The 20,674-nt window shown below is 43.1% G+C and overlaps 1 protein-coding gene across 1 annotated transcript; it reads right to left on the bottom strand.

Annotated features, from left to right (window-relative positions):
- Nucleotides 1-1,027: 1,027 nt before the first annotated feature.
- Nucleotides 1,028-17,137, bottom strand: LOC109894902 (indoleamine 2,3-dioxygenase 2-like). Its single transcript, XM_020488560.2, has 10 exons — nt 16,925-17,137; nt 15,864-15,959; nt 15,343-15,462; nt 3,175-3,293; nt 2,788-2,802; nt 2,479-2,578; nt 2,278-2,395; nt 2,142-2,193; nt 1,851-1,999; nt 1,028-1,543 (listed from the first exon to the last, which is right to left on the bottom strand). Exons 1-10 carry the CDS (start codon nt 17,015-17,017, stop codon nt 1,080-1,082), a joined length of 1,326 nt encoding a protein of 441 aa, XP_020344149.1. The 5' UTR covers nt 17,018-17,137; the 3' UTR covers nt 1,028-1,079.
- Nucleotides 17,138-20,674: the final 3,537 nt, after the last annotated feature.

The following is a 20,674-nucleotide window of genomic DNA, read 5'->3' as shown; positions in this document are numbered from 1 at the left end:
GCGGGCCGGGCACATGCACGCTGACATGGTTGCCAGGTGTACGATGTCTCCTCCGACACATTCGTGTGGCTGGCTTCTGGTTTAAGCAGGCATTGTGTCAAGAAGCAGTGCGGCTTGGCTGGGTTGTGTTTGATAAGACACATGGCTCTCGACCTTCGCCTCTCCCGAGTCCGTACGGAAGTTGCAGCAATGGGATAAGACTGTAACTACTATTTGGGGAGAAAAAGGAGTAAAATAAATAAGCTTGAATTGTTTACCGTGTGCGGTCGTTTCCTGAGTGAGTTTGCGACTTAGTGTTTGTTGTGTACTGTTATCCTGCAGCTAATGTTTCTCAGTAAAGTATTAAGTTCATCCTTAATCACTGATTCTTTGTCTGGTCTTTTTAATGCAGCCGAGTCCAAACTTACCAACGTCACAGCTCTCTCTATCTCTCTCTGTCTGTGAACCATGCTGTTTGAGTCAGTGCCCTACTCTGGTGTCTTTGGGCTCTGCAGCTTTTTGTGGGACACCTGCTCTTTGCTGACAGTGGAGGTTGTATTGCAATGTGTTTATATTAGTCATCATGATGATGAACTGCAGGGACCTTCAATTACTTCTTTAGCAAAAACTCCAAAACAGGACATGTAGGATAGGTTGCATAAAATACAAAAAAAAACTGACTATACTGTCCGTGATGACATATGAAATCAGTACTCAGATTACGGTTAAAAGTATCACCCTGGTTTTATGTATTAACTGTCAGGTCAGGATAAGCTAACTTTCAAAACTTTCCTCAGCCTGCCCTGGGGATCAGTGCGAGTTTTCTGACTATGACCACAGTCAGTCTGGACTAGTCATCCAATATATATTTTACATTCTATTTTGGATTGAATAAAGAGATTAGTGGTTGCATTTAACGGAAACGAACACTGATGGTTTAAATTAAGGTTTGAACTGAAAGAGTGGCATCATTTATACAGAGCATGTCACTAACACCGGGACTCATTTAGTCAGACATCAAACCCTGTCATGCACAAACCTCTCATAATTACAAGTCATTTCATAAATTTATTAAACACACTGTAGGTATAAAAGTGTCTCTAAAATCTGTTAGTTTGCAGATGTGTTTGATGAGTTGTGTGTTGTGTGTTTTGAGGTTGTGCTCCATTTGTGCTCTTCTGCATGGCCCTGTTGTCCAGCGGCAGGGAGACGTCCCGTGTGCGGTCCCTCACAGTCTTCAGGAAGCTCATGATGCCCGAGCCGCCTGTACCCGTCTCCTCCAGAGCCGTGGGTGCCCTGCTGACAGTCTCCTCCTGGGAACTGTTGCCCTGTCTTCGCAGCTGGCGGGCACGGGCAGCGGGAACGGTGATAAAGCAGCTGACCACGTTGATGTGGTAGCTGCGGAGGGCCATTAGCTTGGTCACACATAGCTGAAAAGCTGCGGTCAGAAGCTCACTGGCCTCCTGCTGGACAAAGCCTCGCAGGGAGGGCTGCAGAGATATGTCCTGGATCAGATGCTTGTGGGAAGAGGGCATGTAGTTTCTCATACGGGTCAGAAAGGCTCCTGTACAAGTAGAAAGCATATTCACCCTCAGTGGAAATAACATCTTCAGGAGATCTTTGTGTTAAAAAACATGCCTACGTAAAATATAATGCCATGCCAAAATGTTGTAGGCCTTCAGCCACATACAGTATGTATAACACAACTCAATAACTCTTTATGTTTTTAAGTGAACACTTCCTTATTGCCAAAGAAAACATCTGTTAAGATTGTACTTGTTAACACAGCCATTTGTATCTCTGCAAAACATTTATTAAATATTGTGTGGTAGTATTGACTCCTCTGGACCTGTCTAATTTGGCTTTCTTACCACAATTGTCCTCATGTTTGACTCCTAGCAGCTCATCAAAGCAGTGCAGCAGACTGCTCTGGGCAGCACTCCCACCAGAATACTCCATAGGCTCTGCCTGGATGCCTTCATACACCAAACCAGCTGGCATGGATGAGTTATCTTTCCACCTGATCCACACACATACAGCCATACATTTTGAATACAGTCATATTTTATGTGTCATTAACTTCCGTCAGACAACTTAGACAATTAACTTCTGTCAGACTCATTTTGTATTGTTTAGGCCTACTAGGGGTGTTCAGTACTTACCCAGACAGATAGATCCTTATAATACCATAGAAGACATCTGGCTTGACATATGCTGGAACAACATAAGATACGCTGAGAATGCAGGTGAACTGGACTGAATATCAACACAGTAAAACATCTGTTTCAGTTGTAGTACCATGCATCAGTTTGAGTGCATCTGTCATGCCCTCCATCGCCTGGCTGATTTCCTCTAGTGCACTTGTAACAGTCTCAGCATCACCACACTGGACCCCATTAATAACCAGGGGAATACTCTGAAACACACCCACATTAACAATGTCACTCAGAATTGGGCATCTCATTTTACAGCTCTGTGGGTTTCAGAAGAGACCTTCACCTTGATGGCTGGCACTGCAGCCAGCTCCACTAGTAGAGTGACCATGAAGAACCCCCTCACACTGTCCCCACCAGGCAGAGTGACAAGCAGCTCCAAGTTCCTGGGAGAGCGATGAAAACAACAACTATCACCATGGCCACAATGACAGCTGATAGAATAAGTTAAAGTTCCTGCAAACATTTCAGAAGATTGTTAGATTGCAATAGTAGGATTTCAAATGTCAGCGAGAGCCAACGAGCAAAGACTATTGGAATGTGTGGAATCTACAAATACAGCTGGTTGGAATCAATTATTCAAGGCAGTACTTACTCTATGTCAAATGGTCTGGTGCGGGAGATGATGCGACATGAAAAAGAAACACATTTCCTTTAAATATCACTGAGACAAAAATAGAACAGTAGAGGCAGATAATAATTTGGGGGGTGCTAATCTTTGTCCTATTTCACACAGGTAATGTGTTTTTGCATATCCCACTCTCCCTGAGAAACACACAGAGAGTGGGGTCATGGCTAGGGTCTGATATTCAACAGTGAACCTGTAGCAGTTAGGGTTAAGTGCCTTGCTCAAGGGCACATCGACAGATGTTTCACCTTCTCAGCTTGGGGATTCAAACCAGCAACTTTTCGGTTACTTGCCCAACTCTCTAACCGCTAGGCTACCTGCTGCCCCGGAGAATCTTGATTATTCCAAACATACCCATGTGGATCCCTCTTCTTCCAGTTAGCCAGTACTGCGTCTGCATGGGTAAGGATGGGAGGAAGGCCTAGACGCTGAGACACCTTCCAGTATGGAACGGCCAGGTTGCGGGGGAGTATCTTATGGGAGATAAGAGTTCATATCAGAGGGACATGCAATTATTTTCATGATGAAACTCTCAGTGCATTGCATGATGCCTGGGGTTATGTTTACAGATAGTCAAGTCCTGGATGTGTTTGCATCCAGTAACTATTTGTTGGTGTTCCATGTCTCAAACCTGAAGGTGCCAAAGTTGCTGGATAATTTCACCTTTGATTTACAGTAGGATGATATTACAGTTTTTATCAATCTCGTTCAAGCATTCTTTGGAACAATGTTTTCGATTTTCAAAATCGAGTTGACAAGTCACAGAACTGTGGCCTTTTATAAAACAGTAAATGCATTTTCAAAATGTAGTTGCATTCTAAAAACATAAATACATTCCTCCAAACTATATACGGTCAAAATTGCGAAATTATACTTCTCTTGAATCCATGCAGACAAAACAGAAAGTTAGTCTTTAAAAAATCCCAGTAGATCAATAAATTGTCTTTGCAGTCATTAAATCAATGCAGTCATTTTTCCAAGAATTGTTTACAGACAGATTATTTCACTGTATCACAATTCCAGTGGGTCAGAAGTTTACATACACTAAATTGACTGTGCCTTTAAACAGCTTGGAAAATTCCAGAAAATTATGTCATGGCTGTAGTAGCTTCTGATAGGCTAATTGACATCATTTGAGTCAATTGGAGGTGTACCTGTGGATCTATTTCAAGGCCTACCCTCAAACTCAGTGCCTCTTTGCTTGACATCATGGAAAAATCTAAAGAAATCAGCCAAGACCTCAGCAAAAAAATTGTAGACCTCCACAAGTCTGGTTCATCCTTGGGAGCAATTTCCAAATGCCTGAAGGTACCACGTTCATCTGTACAAACAATATATAGCAAGTATAAACACCATGGGACTACGCAGACGTCATACCACTCAGGAAGGAGACGCGTTCTGTACTTTGGTTCAAAAAGTGCAAATCAATCCCAGAACAACAGCAAAGGACCTTGTGAAGATGCTGGAGGAAACAGGTAAAGGTATAGATATCCACAGTAAAACGAGTCCTATATTGACATAACCTGAAAGGCCGCTCAACGAGGAAGAAGCCACTGCTCCAAAACCACCATGAAAAATAGCCAGACTACGGTTTGCAACTGCACATGTGGACAAAGAAGGTACTTTTTGGACAAATGTTCTCTGGTCTGATGAAACAAAAATATAACTGTTTGGCCCCTCCCCCCCCCAAAGGTGTGGACTCTGGCCGCAAAACCTGACTCTAAAGGGGAGGGTCCGGGTGGGCCTCCCCTACCGCGGCGGCTCTGGTGCGGGACGTAGACCACCCTCCGCCCGCAGATCCCTCCGCTTTGGTGGCGGCCCTGGTGCATGGAACTTCACTTGGAGGAACCGGGCCGCAGATCATCGCCGGAGGAACCAGACCACCGATCATCGCGCCGGACCGGGGACCATTGCTGGATGCTCCAGACCTGGGACCGTCGCTGGAGACTCCGGACTCACCAGGCTGGGGAGACACACTGCAGGCCTGGTGCGTCGAGCAGGCACAGGACTCACCAGGCTGGAGAGACACACTGGAGGCCTGGTTCGTGGAGCAGGCACAACCCGCCCTGGCTGGATACCCACTTCAATCCAGCAAGTGCGTGGCACCAGCACAGGACGCACTGGGCTGTGAAAGCACACTGGAGGTCTGGAGCTTAGAGGTAGCACAACCCCTCCTGGCTGAATCACCACTTTAGCCCGACACGCTCGAGGCGCTGACACAGGACGCACTGGGCTGTGAAGGCGCACTGGGGACACCTTGCGCAGAGCTGGCGCTGGATATCCCGATCCGAGGAGGCGCACTGGAGACCAGGAGCGCTGAGCCGGCACCACCCCTCCTGGCTGGATACCCCTCTTTACGCGGCAGGTATGGAGGGCATGTACTGCATGCACCGGGCTGTGACTTTGCACTGAAGGCACGGTGCATAAAACTGGAAAACATGGCACTGGAACCGTGACCAACTCCGCTTGCCCCACTCGCCAACCCATGTGCCCCACCCAAAAATGGGGTTGCCTCTCGTGCTTCTGTCTCTGCCGTAACTCCTGATCTCTCCCCTCCTCACTATCCGCCTCTGACCGTTTCCATGGCAGGCTTTTGTCGCCTGCCATGATCTCCTCCCATGTCCACGATGTCCTAAACTCCCTTTACCCCATGCCCAGGATCCCTTCTCCTCCTGGCCACGCTGCTTGGTCCTTTTGTGGTGGGTTCTTCTGTCACGATAGTCATGGGAAGAAGTGGACCAAAGCGCAGCGTGGTACGTGTTCATTCTATTTATTTATTAACTGAACACCGATAACAAAATACGAACGGGATGTTCTGCAGGGAAAAATAACAACCAGTGCAAAAATAAGAACCCACAAATGAAAGAGGGAAAAAGGACTGCCTAAGTATGATTCCCAATCAGAGACAACGATAGACAGCTGCCTCTGATTGGGAACTACCCTCGGCCAAAAACAAAGAAATAGAAAACATAGAAATTAAGAAACTAGAATGCCCACCCTAGTCACACCCTGGCCTGACCAAAATAGAAAATAAAAATCTCTCTATGGCCAGGAAGTGACAAGAACACCATCCCAACCTTGAAGCACGGGGGGTGGCAGCATCATGTTGTGGGGGTGCTTTGCTGCAGGAGAGACTGGTGCACTTCACAAAATAGATGGCACGATGAGGAAGGAAAATGATGTGGATATATTGAAGCAACATCTCAAGACATCAGTCAGGAAGTTGAAGCTTGGTTGCAAATGGGTCTTCCAAATGAACAATGACCCCAAGCATACTTCCAAAGTTGTGACAAAATGACTTAAGGACAACAAAGTCAAGGTATTGGAGAGGCCATCACAAAGCCCTGACCTCAATCCCATAGAACATTTGTGGGCAGAACTGAAAAAGCGTGTGCGAGCAAGGAGGCCTACAAACCTGACTCAGTTGCACCAGCTCTGTCAGGTGGAATGGGCCAAAATTCACGCAATTTATTGTGGGAAGCTTGTGGAAGGCTACCCGAAATGTTTGATCCAAGTTAAACAATTTATAGGCAATGTTACCAAATACTAATTGAGTGCATGTAAACTTCTGACCCACTGGGAATGTGATGAAAGAAATAAAAGCTGAAAGAAATAATTCTCTCTACTATTATTCTGACATTTCACATTCTTAAAATAAAGTGGTCATCCTAACTGACCTTAAGACATGGAATTTTTACTAGGATTACATGTCAGGAATTGTGAAAAACTGAGTTTAAATGTATTTGGCTAAGGTGTATGAAAACTTCTGACTTCAAATGTAACTATCAAAAGGTGCAGAATTATGGGTAATGACTCTCCTCTTATGCATATTTCACCAAACACTTTCATACACATTGTAACGCGGAGCGGAACAGGTGAACCCAAGAGCAGACTCAGATGGGGAGACTGGGATGAGTTAACCAAGGTATTTATTGAAACAAGGGGGGGAAGATTGAATGCAGGCCAGGGGAAGCTTGGGCGGGTTGCTGGAAACCAGGTGCGAAGGCTGAGGTGTGAGGTGTGGGAACAGGGTAAGCAGATCCGGAGGGGAATCCAAAGGAGCGTTGAGTGGGGAATTGAGGACCGAGTAGCAGGACAGATGAGAAGTCGGACTGGAGACAGGGACCAGAGTCAGAGCGGGCAGAACTGTAGCGGAGAGGAAAACAGCGTCAGGCAAGGGAAAACAGGCACAACAGGAACAAACAGCTAGAGACATGGACTGACTGGGAAGAGATTACGTTCTGGTAGTTTTGAAGTGGCAGGACTGAGTATTTGTAGAGGTCTTGGTTATGGAACAGGTTGCAGCTGGTGGGGGATCTGCTCTGACTCCAGCACACCTGTCTCTGCCCACACAATCACACACACACAGAGAGAGGGAGAGAGCACTGGGGGAGTGGCGGCAGGTCAAGGAGACACCGGATGAGCATTGGAGGGCGTGGCAGGAGCAGATGTAAAACACGTTAAATCAAATAGGATTCCTGATCAAGAAGAAAATGGAAAACAAGCACATTTTGTGCAGGATTTATTCAAATACAATTGTATTTGTCATATGCGCCAAATACAACAGGTGTAGATTATGCAATATTTACTAACGAGCCCTTTCCCAACAATGAGTTATAATACAAATTCAATTATGAGAATATATACGCGGAGTACCGGTACAGAGTCAATGTGCAAGGGTAGAAGGTAGTTGAGGTAATATGCACATGACAAGGGTAGGTGAAAACACATCCGCCATGCTGATCTTCAACACAGGGCCCCTCAGGGGTACGTGCCCAGTCGCCTCCTGTACTCCCTGTTCACTCATGAACAAGCACGACTCCAACACCATCATTAAGTTTGCCGATGACACAACAGGCCTGATCACCGACAATGACGAGACAGCCTTTAGCGAGGAGGTCAGAGCCCTGGCTGTGTGGTGCCAGGACAACAACCTCTCCCTCAACGTGATCAAGACAAAGGAGATGATTGTGGACTACAGGAAAATAAGTACCGAGCACACCCCCATTATCATCAACGGGGCTGTAGTGGAGCAGGTTGAGTGTCCACATCACCAACAAACTAACATGGTCCAAGCACACCAAGACAGTCGTGAAGAGGGCAAAACAAAAGCTATTCCCCCTCAGCAGACTGAAAAGATTTGGTATGGGTCCTCAGATCCTCAAAAGGTTCTATAGCTGCACCGTCGAGAGCACCCTGACGGGTTGCATCACTGCCTGGTATAGCAACTTCTCTGCCTCCAACCGCAAGGCACTACAGAGGGTAGTGCGTACGGCCCAGTACATCACTGGGGTCAATCTTCCTGCCAACCAGGACCTCTATACCAGGCAGTGTCAGAGGAAGGCCCTCAAAATTGTCACAGACTCCAGCCACCCTAGTCATAGACTGTTCTCTCTGCTACCGCATGGCACCGGAACGCCAAGTCTAAGTCCAAGAGGCTTCTAAACAGCATCTACCCCCAAGCCATAAGACTCCTGAACATCTAATCACATGGCTACCCATACTATTTGCAATGCCCCTCCCCCCTTATGCTGCTGCTACTCCCTGTTATTATCTATGCATAGTCATGTTAATAACTCTACCTACATGTACATATTCCTCAATTACCTCGACTAACGGTGTCCCGCACATTGACCTTGTACCGATACCCCCTGTATATAGCCTCACTATTGTTATTTTACTGCTGCTCTTTACTTATTTGTTACTTTTATTTCTTATTTTTTAGGCATTTTTCTTAAAACAGCATTGTTGGTTAAGAGCTTGTAAGTAAGCATTTCACTGTAAGTTCTACACCTGTTGTATTCAGCGCATGTGACAAATAAAATTTGATTTTATGTACAGTGCCTTCAGAAAGTATTCATACCCCTTGACTTATTCTACATTGTGTTGTGTTACAGCTTGAATAAAAACATTTTTGCAGATGTATTGAAAAATTAATACAGATATGCAATTTGCATAAGTATGTAAATGCATGGCAGGGAGCTCGGTCCCAGTGATGTACTGGGAGGTACGCATTACCCTCTGTAGCACTTTATAGTCAGATGCCAAGCAGTTGCCAAACCAAGCAGGGAAGCAGCCAGTCAAGATTCTCTCAATGCTGCAGCTGTAGAACTTTTTGAGGATCTGAGGGCCCATGCCAAATCTTTTCAGCCTCCTGAGGTGGAAGAGACATTGTAGTGTCCTCCTCACAACTGCGTTGGTGTTTGGACCATGATAGTTCCTTAGTGTTGTGGACACCAAGGAACTTGACGCTCTCGACCTGCTGTACTACAGCCCCGTCGAATGGCGCTCGGCCCTCCATTTCCTTTTGTCCATGATCATCTGCTATGTCTTGCTGACTTTGAGGCAGAGATTGTTGTCCTGGCAGCACATTTACAGGTCGCAGACCTCCTCGTCAGGAAGTCCATTTGTGGATTTGATTACAGGCTCAAAATGGCCACAAACCAAATGCCCAGAAACAAAGATCTACGGTAGTGTACATACCGTAGAATGATAAATCATGCAATTATTATTCTCAAGCAAACCAAAAGCATTTAGCTACGAATGCCTGTTCTCGCCATTTTCAGTTGAATTCATCTAACTTTCTTTCATGGCAACTCATAAGCACGGGGACGAAGACAAAACAATCACGTCAAAAAAACACAGGGTTGATACCCAAACAAAGAGCGAGGAGTACCTTGAATAAATAACACAAGCGCACAATGATACCACAAGGGACGAGACCGGTAATCATCTGCGCAATATACGTGGCACGAAAGCCAAAACACAGCACAGGTACTCACACCACCAACGGCCATTGGAACAATAATCAACAGCCCAATGGAAACCAAAGGGTACACTTGTACAAGTACTAATAGGTGGTAATAAGGGACAGGTGTGTGTAATGAAAGTTCCAGAGGGATCCGTGACAAATTATCTGTTCCTGCTCCCTTGTCTCTCGTCCACATTGATACAAATCATAAATTGATAAGGAACTAAGATGCATAATGTCTCCATGAAATCTAAGAAGTTATTTAAACTTTTTATTCTTACTTATTCGTAGACAAATGTTCAATGATACATGAAATTGGAGTTGTTCTTCATCAACTGGTAATACATAAATAATGAAGCAGGTTAATAGTTTAAACATTTCCCTTTTAATTCCAATGCATGTTTTCAAGATACAACATTGTTATCTTTGGCGGTATAGATGGATTTTCAGAGAAGGTAAGTATATTATTTTGTATGCATATTGCATACTTCCCATCACCTAATGAACAACCAGAATACCAGTCTGGTGTTAAGCTTTCTGTGCTGTATTGACTTATCCTGAAAATGACATCTGCTGCTTTAGATTGAACGGTCATTTCATATCTACAAAAAATAAGCTATTTTCTTTACTTTCAGAGTGCGAGCTGATCAACGGGTCGAAAATGTAGATATTGCCAGATGTATGTTCACTGTCCAAGGAACAGGCCGTGGAAGATTTATTGCTGGCAAAAGTGTCCATAACCAGAGGTAATTAAACTGTTCTGTGTTCTTTTTCTTTCTTCATCGCTATCTGTCTGTACGTGGAACCTGTCTCATATGCATTAACTTTCAAAAATCTAGGATGTCAGCTGCAAAATTTCAGATTTTCACAACATAAACACTCAGCCATTTTCACTTGACTATCAAAGCCCCTGTTGCTGCCAAGTCATGATTTCCCTGGGGGTTAGCCTTGCAATAACCAAGTGGTGAGACACATAGCCCTCTATGTTTAAGTGTTTCAGGTACACTCAGATAGGTGTCTGCATCACATACAGTCAGTAACCACTCACAGAGGCACACACACAACTTGTATTTCTATAATCTCGGACCCACCTCAGTGTTCCCTATTCATAGAGGAAGAACACAGGAACACAGAGATTAGGTTCCTTCCCCCCACAAAACCTTTTCTTTCTCTCTGTTAGAGTGGAACGCTTATAGAGAGATGTTTTGAGTGCTGTGACATGTCAGTACTACAACTTGCTGCACAATTTGAAGGAAGAAGGCTACGTGCTTCTCCACCTGCATTGCTTGCTGTTTGGGGTTTTAGGCTGGGTTTCTGTACAGCACTTTGAGATATCAGCTGATGTACGAAGGGCTATATAAATAAATTTGATTTGATTTGATTTGATTTACCTTGACCTGTAAAATTCTATCCACTGTGTTGGATATGTGTTCCTACCTCCTCTGCAGGCAGGTCTGCAGCATTTCACAGAGAGTTGGAATAATCCCCCTTTAAGTACAGAGGCGAACCTGACACCTCACCAGCTGTTGCCTTAGCACTACACAACTGATTCAAATGATCAAGTCATCATCAAGCTTCGAGTGGTATTTATGTATTCAGTTGTGATCTGGTAATGTAAAAGTCTAATAATGACATTATCTTCTATTGTTTGTCCTCATGTGTCTGTTTTTCAGCATAAAGTACTCTGTAGCCACTTAGTGTCAACACCAGGTGAGACTACACACACAGATTCCTGTTGAACACAGTCTCTTTAACTACCTTATTTTCTCAATAACAGTCTCTCTCCTTCACTTCATCCCTCTCCCCCTTCTCCCTAAATCCTTTAGGTTATATCAGCTGTGTTGGTGAACCCCTCACGCATCTGAACCCTGCTGACACAGTGGGCACAGCATGATCATAGGTGAGAGGTCACTTGGTCGAGTCAACAAGAAGTATTATTAAAGAGATGCTTTACATTGAAATACAGATAGAGATGTAGTAGTCCCAGAGTTAATGATCCAAGGTCAGTTTTGCATTTCACCTCCTAATGATTATGATGACTGACAGTGTTAGAATTAAAAAAACAAAGCTTAAGAATGCTCTCTCTCTATCCATCTGTCTCTCATCTGCATCTATGTTTTGATGTGAGAGAGGAAGCCAGTCCCGTCATCGCCACCTCACCCGCTCTTAAGATAACCTTCAGGCCGACTGGGAGCGCAAGGCTGGTTAGGAGACACCGCTAGAGACACTATGTAATTGTGATGGACTGAGAGAATATTAGGGTAGCACTGTAATTCATTAATCTTATGCTGTCTTCCCTGTTCCTCTGTTTTACCTCTGTCTTCTACATCTCTCTCCCCACCTCCTCTTTCTTCCTATTTTTTTATAATGCACACCATATGTATATTGAAGTACAGATTGAACTTGTATTTATGATATAATATTACAATTATAATATTTATAATGCATGTATTATGTATTTATAACTCCTGGATAATGAACTTTCAATAAAGAGTTTCACATTCTCCGCTGGTTGAAATTAAGTATCTCATTGAAAACTACACCTATCCTGTGTCCTCAGATTAATGCAAATGAAGGGAGTTAGATATGTATAGGAAGTGTAGTTTACTGTTTTTTTCTGTATATATGAATCACAACTCAGCCTTGACTTAAATCATGGTTCTAGTCTATTGCATAGTTACAATGTGTAATCATTGATGTCCTAGGAGCGGGAGTGGTAAACACTGTTGAAGTGTATAATTGTAATACATACATGCAGATACAGCATCATTCAAAGAAGGAAGTTTGATACACCTGGTATTGGATATGACTGAAAAAGAATGTCTCACATAGATTCATACCTGAACCGCACCTTTATTTGCCAAAGAAGAGTACATAATCAGTGGATATATTCAATGTACAGGCTACAATGTGGGGATCCCATAATGGTAACAACTAGAGTACATGTGAAACCCTGCAAAAAAAGAAACATCCTCTCACTGTCAACTGCGTTTATTTTCAGCAAACTTAATGTGTAAATATTTGTATGAACATGACAAGATTCAACAACTGAGACATAAACTGAACAAGTTCCACAGACATGTGACTAACAGAAATGGAATCATGTGTCCCTGAACAAAGGGGGGTCAAAAGTAACAAGCGGTATCTGGTGTGGCCACCAGCTGCATTAGGTACTGCAGTGCATCTCCTCCTCATGGACTGCACCAGTTTTGCCAGTTCTTGCTGTGAGATGTTACCCCACTCTTCCACCAAGTTCTCTGACATTTCTGGGGGGAATGGCCCTAGTCCTCACCCTCCAATCCAACAGATCCCAGACATGCTCAATGGGATTAAGATCTGGGCTCTTCGCTGGCCATGGCAGAACACTGACATTCTTGTCTTGCAGGAAATCACGCACAGAATGAGCAGTATGGCTGGTGGCATTGTCATGCTGGAGGGTCATGTCAGGATGAGCCTGCAGGAAGGGTACCACATGAGGGAGGAGGATGTCTTCCCTGTAACACACAGCATTGAGATTGCCTGCAATGACAACAAGCTCAGTCCGATGATGCTGTGACACACCGTCCAAGACCATAAAGGACCCTCCACCTCCAAATTGATCCCGCTCCAGAGTACAGGCCTCGGTGTAACGCTCATTCCTTCAATGAGAAACGTAAATAAGACCATCACCCATGGTGAAACAAAACCGCAACACATCAGTGAAGAGCATTTTTTGCTAGTCCTGTCTGGTCCAGTGACGGTGGGTTTGTGACCATAGGCAAAGTTGTTACCAGTGATATCTGGTGAGGACCTGCCTTACAACAGGCCTCCAAGCCCTCAGTCCAGCCTCTCTCAGCCTTATGCAGACAGTTTGAGCACTGATGGAGGGATTGTGCTTTCCTGGTGTAACTCGGGCAGTTGCTGTTGCCATCCTGTACCTGTCCCGCAGGTGTGATGTTCGGATGTACCGATCCTGTGCAGGTGTTGTTACACGTGGTCTGCCACTATGAGGACGATCAGCTGTCTGTCCTGTCTCTCTGTAGCGCTGTTTTAAGCATCTCACAGTACAGACATTGCAATTTATTGCCCTGGCCACATCTGCAGTACTCATGCCTCCTTGCAGCATGCCTAAGGCACGTTCACGCAGATGAGCAGGGACCCTGGGCATCTTTCTTTTGGTGTTTTTCAGAGTCAGTAGAAAGGCCTCTTTAGTGTCCTAAGTTTTCATAACTGTGACCTTAATTGCCTACCGTCTGTAAGTTGTTGGTGTCTTAACGACCGTTCCACAGGTGCATGTTCATTAATTGTTTATTATTCATTGAACAAGCATGGGAAACAGTGTTTAAACCCCTTACAATGAAGATCTGTGAAGTCATTTGGATTTTTACAAATTATCTTTGAAAGACAGGGTCCTGAAAAAGTGAGGTTTCTTTTGTGGCTGAGTTTATATACAGTTGAAGTCAGAAGTTTACATACACTTAGGTTGGAGTCATTAAAACAAGTTTTTCAACCACTACACAAATTTCTTGTTAACAAACTATAGTTTTGGTCAATTGGAGGTGTACCTGTGGATGTATTTCAAGGCCTACCTTCAAACTCAGTGCCTCTTTGCTTGACATCATGGGAAAATCAAAAGAAATCAGCCAAACTTCCAACTTCAACTGTGGGACTTGCATCCTTGGCACAATAAAGTTATTATATTCTACTCAATCCATAGACTTCATTAATGCCATTCAGACTTAAAGTCGATACATCAACTATGATAACTGAGATACATAGATTCTGAACTAATATTCATACCAAACATTTTAGGGTCCATACACAGATCGGCTACATACTGCAGCTAGCTACACATCCATAGGTACACAGTTATTTTTATTCTCCACTACACAATAAGCAAATAAATAGTTAACTAGCTATATAACTTCATATTTGTTTCATCAGACCAGAGGACATTTCTCCAAAAAGTACGATCTTTGTCCACATGTGCAGTTGCAAACCATAGTCTGGCTATTTCATTGCGGTTTTGGAGCAGTGGCTTCTTCCTTGCTGAGCGGCCTTTCAGGTTATGTCAATATAGGACTCGTTTTACTGTGGATATAGATACTTTTGTACCCATTTCCTCCAGCATCTTCACAAGGTCCTTGCCGTTGTTCTGGGAATGATTTGCACTTTTCGCACCAAAGTACGTTCATTTCTAGGAGACAGAACGTGTCTCCTTCCTGAGCGGTATGACGACTGCGTGGTCGCATGGTGTTTATACTGGCTTACTATTGTTTGTACAGATGAACGTGGTACCTTCAGGCATTTGGAAATTGCTCCCAAGGATGAACCAGACTTGTGGAGGTCTACGAATATTTTTCTGAGGTCTTGGCTGATTTCTTTAGATTTTCCAATGTCAAGCAAAGAGGCATTGAGTTTGAAGGTAGGCCTCTAAATACACCCACAGGAACTCACATACTCAAATGATGTCAATTAACCTATCGGAAGCTTCTAAAGCCATGACATCATTTTCTGGAATTTTCCAAGCTGTTTAAAGGCACAGTCAACTTAGTGTATGTAAACTTCTGACCCACTGGAATTGTGATACAGTGATATAATCTGTCTGTAAACATTTGTTGTATAAATTACTTGTATCATGCACAAATTAGATGTCCTAACCGACTTGCAAAAACTATAGTTTGTTAACAAGAAATATGTGGAGTGGTTGAAAACCAAGTTTTAATGACTCCAACCTAAGTATGTTAACTTCCAACTTCAACTGCACATAATAAGAAGGGTTGTTGAAAAACCTTGACTGTGTCATTCTCCCCCTCCTGCCACACGTAGCCCATGGTCATCACACTCAGGGCCAAATGGGCCAGACGCAGCTCTCTGTGGCTCTCCAGGAATCGGGTGTTCAGCAAGGGCATCTGAGTGAGTAAATGGAAGAATGGAGATGACACTATATCACGTACAATTGTGAGTAATTATGAATACACTCTGCTTGACACATTGCAAATGTTTTTTGTATATAAATGCTTCAGGTTATGTAATTAATCGATTAAATTAAATATCTTTTATCAAATTGGATTTATATTTTGTCATCTCTGCACAGGTGAAGTCACGCATTGTTATTCAAAATTTAAGTTTAAAAAAAATGTGGAACTGTCACCTAAAACTGTTGAATATATAAACCTATTTCATTTCCACTGTATAATGTGTTCCAAACCAAGTTTGTGGAATTCAACCAGGTGGTAGAATTGCAATTCCAATCCATTCCCGCCTATTTGAACCGTTTACTGATCAGCTGAGTTTGACAGCATAGACTTACCTTGAGAATGTGGGAGCGCAGCGTGTGAGAGTAGATGAGCTCTGTAACATGCTGGGCAATGTCCATCCAGGGCTGGTAGTATGGCGGCAACTCTGTCTTTAGGGTATTGAGTCATATTGAAAGTGTCAATGTATTGTCCCTCAATTAATACTATTGTTGGATGCTCTGTCTCGTATCAGGACAGGTTATGCAGAGTAGGCCACAAGCAACTGTGGAAAGTGTCAAACAAGCTTATGAAATTACAGTTCTAAAATCTATTCCACTTATTTTATGTATTCCAAATGATGCACTGGACATATCAGTAGTTAGAAAAGCAATCTTGCTGTTTCCTCATTACATCAATGCTTTGCTTTACCAAGGATAAAGGATCAAGTTAACGAACAGGACAAACACAAAGGACGCCAATTGCAAGTTGTTGTGGAAACTAGATCCAAAGATTAAGCAGAGACTAATTTTGTGGTATAATAGTGCATCTTTTAATGCATACGAGCAGCGGCAAGGTAGATCCGTCTGTGATCGCAGTCAGGGAAGGCGCTCCAAGAGTAAATGATTACATGTCCCTTATATAGTGGGAGGTGATAATACAATCATATTGTTACACAACAGTTATTTTACAGAAACAACAGTTCCAGAACACAATGGCCTTAACAGGAGTATGAAATGCATAACATCAAAGTCCAGCACAGAACAATAACATAACCCTTGAGAAGTGGCAACAGCTCATCTCAATTCTGCCTCAACAAAGTATAGCATGTATCAACCTTGCCTGGATTGGAATGCTCTCATCTGTACTCTGCACTCCAAATTCAAAAACACTAAGTCTTAACCACGGCTTGATTTGCAGCGTCTCAGGGAAACTAATGTCACTGTCTGAGGCTGAGAAAGTTACAACCTGCTTACAACATTTACAAATATATCAATACTACTTACTTTCCACTTACTTTGATTTAACAAACAACTAATAAGCAACAGTTGTAATGGGAAACAACACATGCCCACTAATGACTGGCAATGATTACAAATGCAATGGGTATCCCATAAGATAAGGAGGCTGTACCTACCAGGGGTGCAGGGAGAATGAAGCCAAACACATCAGAGACATGGTAGGGGTCCAGAGAGAAAGGCTTCTGTGAGTCTGTGATAGTAGTGGCCATGGGGGCTGAAAGAGGATCCCTGATATGTGCAGTGATTGTCAGGCAGTTTGAATGATCTGGTAAGTATGCAAAGTGAGTCCAGCCAGACCTCAAACTGTCTGGACCCCAGCATAGAGTTCACTTGTAAATCCTGTCAACAAAGATCTGCTTACACAACTTTTCTTTTTACCTTTAACCACACTATTGCACAATGGTCTCATCACATCATGAGTTAGTAGTTATAGAGTCGAGTTTGACTTGACCTAGTTTGACTTGTACTGTTATCAGTCTATTAACATGTTTATGCAAGAAACGTGTTACAGTAAATTACACATTGTTATTTTGATTACAAAATAGCAGCTTATATAGCAGTGAATAAAATGGTAACACAGCAGCCTCATCTAGTGGAATAGATAACATATTACAATGGTTAGAATCACATGATTTCAGGTGATTTAGATGACCAAATCTCTGTACTTATTCACTTAAGCATTGTCAATTAACATATGCAATACCATTGTTTTAAGCAATGTTATGTTTAGGGTTACAGTAGCCAAAAACACACAGTAAAAACATGTGTTCATGAAAGTCAATAACTAATTAGTCCTTCCCAAGGGGGTTTACTGTTAACAATAGCTAAGCTTATTTATAGATTATTTATAGAGTGTGCACAGATGTGTGTGTGATGCAGCCTCTGGCACATTATTGTTATTTAAAAACCTTGTGTCAATGCAATTAAGGAATGTATAGAAAATACATTACTAACTGCCTTTACAGAATTACACAATTTTGGCTAATCAAGTACGCCTACTCTGACTTGTCTTTCCACACAAAGGCATGATAAAATACTGCACTGGGCAAGTTCATAGAAACTTTGAAATCTAAAGGTCAAATTATCCTCCTGTCCTCTGAACAAAGTTCAAATATACCAAAACGTGTGTGTGTGTGTGTGTGTGTGTGTGTGTGTGTGTGTGTGTGTGTGTGTGTGTGTGTGTGTGTGTGTGTGTGTGTGTGTGTGTGTGTGTGTGTGTGTGTGTGCGCACAATCCAGAACAAAGTGTAGCAAAGATGGCAGTCTCAGGACCAGCCTAACAGAAAACAACGTTTTCAATACACTTTACAACAAGGAGGCCAGTGAGTGACTGTCTGCATTCATGTCGGTATATCAACTGACCAACAGCTGTCTACAGGTATGCTTAGGCTATGTCTACATTTCTTACTTAATTTAGAATATACCGATGAGAAAACTCTCGGATCCCAATAAGTGCATTTACACATAATACTTACATGTGAGCTGGATGTGACTCTTCTGTCTACATTGGGTCCACTGTATTTTATTGCTATTCATATTAACTTAAGTTAATGTATGTGCTTTCAGTGCATCCACACTGTGCAGGTTTTTCTTTTTTCAAATGTTATTCCACACTGGGCAGAAATGTGTTCACAATGTGGCCCTGGCCACCTCTAGACTACACATCACCTCACGGATGTGGCTCAAACTCTCAGGTATTTTCAAAAAATCTCTTACTGTCTCTCTTGCAGTCTGTCTGCCTTTTAGAGGGGTTTCCTAACCCCAGCGTACTGCTTTATACCAAAAGTGATGATAGGGCATTTGGTTGAAAAACTAATTAGAAGTGTATTGTAAATGTTGTTTCTGCCATCCTTTATAATTTCAGCTGATGATCCTTGGAACACACACACCAGGCAGAGCCACAGCGCCACAGCCACAGCCAGTATGAGGGATGGAAGTCCTGCCAGCTGCTGCCTGTATTTTTTACGAGTCAAGCCCAGGTTGTAGAATCTTGTGTGCATGACTTTCTACAGTGACAGTGTGTTTAGCCAACCTTCATGCAACATTCTATCTCCATAGCAGAGGTCCACTTTCAATCTGTTGCATTCATTTAATATCATTGATGTAGGCAAACTTGCCTTTCAAGCCCTCAACTTGTCATTCGTTGACAAGACTAAGTCTTGTTCAATGTATGAGTTTTAGTACCTCTTACTCTGAATTGCGTGGTCATATGAGTGAAAAGTGTATTTGGTTGTATGCTTAAAGTCTGCCCTGTCACACTCCTTTCTGCTTGTTTTGAGCTGGACTCTTTTGATTGCAGAAGTGGGAACACCTGTGGGTATTGGGTATATATAAAGACACAACATATTTTATATTATTTGTATTGCCTGGCAGGTTGGCATTCCTTTTATAAGAGGACAGCCAACATGAGCCTCTCCCTGACACCTCTTGCATCCTAGAATGAGTAGCCAGATCCTAGAATGAGTAGCCCGAATTTCTGTGGTCTTCACCCCAACCATCTAGCCACTGACTCAGCAAGCCAGCATTGTCAGACGCAGATGAGAAGCAGATGTGATTGACGACCACATACCCTTCACCAGGAGCAACACCAGACGAACTGGGAGCTCGACTGGACCCGTTAAGTCCTCGGCATTGGTGGGTCTGTGCAAACTGTTTGTGTGTGGTGGAAATGTAGAGGGCTGAGATACCAGCTGCGAGAGAAGTACCAGCTATGAGAGACTTGGGTGGTGGTGGAGTTATTGACGTGTGTGTGTGTGTGTGTTAATCCTGTGACTAGGGCTGTTGCTGTGACATTATTATTGCCACACTGGCAGTCATGAGTCATGACTGCAGTAAAATTCTACGTGACCAATGAACCACAGTAATCTCATTTTATGCACTCTGGACATATTTTAGGTGTACCCAACTCTCTAACTCTCATCAGGCCACTAATGACCTGGTACTCGGGGCTTTATTGTCCCTCTATCAGATCCCAATGGCTTGGTTCTCATGGCTTTATTGTTCCTCCATCAGGTCCTAATGGCCTGGTGCTCAGGGCTCTATAGTCCCTCTAACCACTCTGATATCAATGCAAATGCAATCAAAAATCACATCAAACTCATCAAAACAGTATGTGCTTTTAAAATTCATTTGAGCAATATGAGATGGACAGGAGTTCCATGCAATAATGGCTCTATATATACTGTACACTTTCTTGAATTTGCTCTGGATTTGAGGACTGTGAAAAGACCTCTGGTGTCCAGTCAGATGAGGTAAGTGTGTGTCAAAGCTGTGTGTAAATTGACTATGCAAAAAAACGTTGCATTTTTTGCACATTAATTTTTCTTATAAAAACTAGTGATGCAGTTAATCTCTCCTAAACTCTTAGCGAAGACAGACTGACATGCATAGTATTTATATTAGAACTCTAATAGGGAACGTGAGCTGTGTTTAGACCGTCATGAGAGAGGTTAGTTTTAACCAGGTTTTTCTTTGCAGCACTAACATGACTGGACAATAATCAAGACAAGACATAACTGGAGCCTGCAGGACTTGCTTTTTGGAGTGTGGTGTCAAAAAAGCAGAGCACCTCTTTATTATGGGCAGACCTCTACCCATCTTTACAACCATAGCATCTATATGTTTTGACGATGACAGTTTACAGTCTAAGGTAACACCAATTAATTTAGTCTCCTCAACCTGTTCAACAGTCACACCATTCATTACCAGATTCAGCTGAGGTCTAGAGTTTAGGGAATTATTTGTTCAAAATAGTTTATTACTGGCCACCCATTCCAAAACTAACTGCAACACCTTGTTAAGGGTTTCAGTGACTTCATTTGCTGTGGTTTTGGAATCATCATGTCACGCCCTGACCATAGAGATCCT

This window comes from Oncorhynchus kisutch, linkage group LG8 (assembly GCF_002021735.2).
Source record: "Oncorhynchus kisutch isolate 150728-3 linkage group LG8, Okis_V2, whole genome shotgun sequence".
NCBI classification, from domain to species: domain Eukaryota; kingdom Metazoa; phylum Chordata; class Actinopteri; order Salmoniformes; family Salmonidae; genus Oncorhynchus; species Oncorhynchus kisutch.
Note: the sequence above shows the minus strand (reverse complement) of the source record. Positions and strands in the feature narration are given on the sequence as shown.

Bases quoted from the DNA above. Each gene is read 5' to 3' on its own strand.
- LOC109894902 (XM_020488560.2), bottom strand. From the start codon at position 17,017: ATGGCCACTACTATCACAGACTCACAGAAGCCTTTCTCTCTGGACCCC. The intron at 3,294-15,342 runs GTTTTTCAACAA...ATCTCCCATAAG, and splicing joins GGGAGAATGACACAGTCAAG to ATACTCCCCCGCAACCTGGC. The intron at 2,396-2,478 runs GTGAAGGTCTCT...GGTGTGTTTCAG, and splicing joins CTGCAGTGCCAGCCATCAAG to AGTATTCCCCTGGTTATTAA.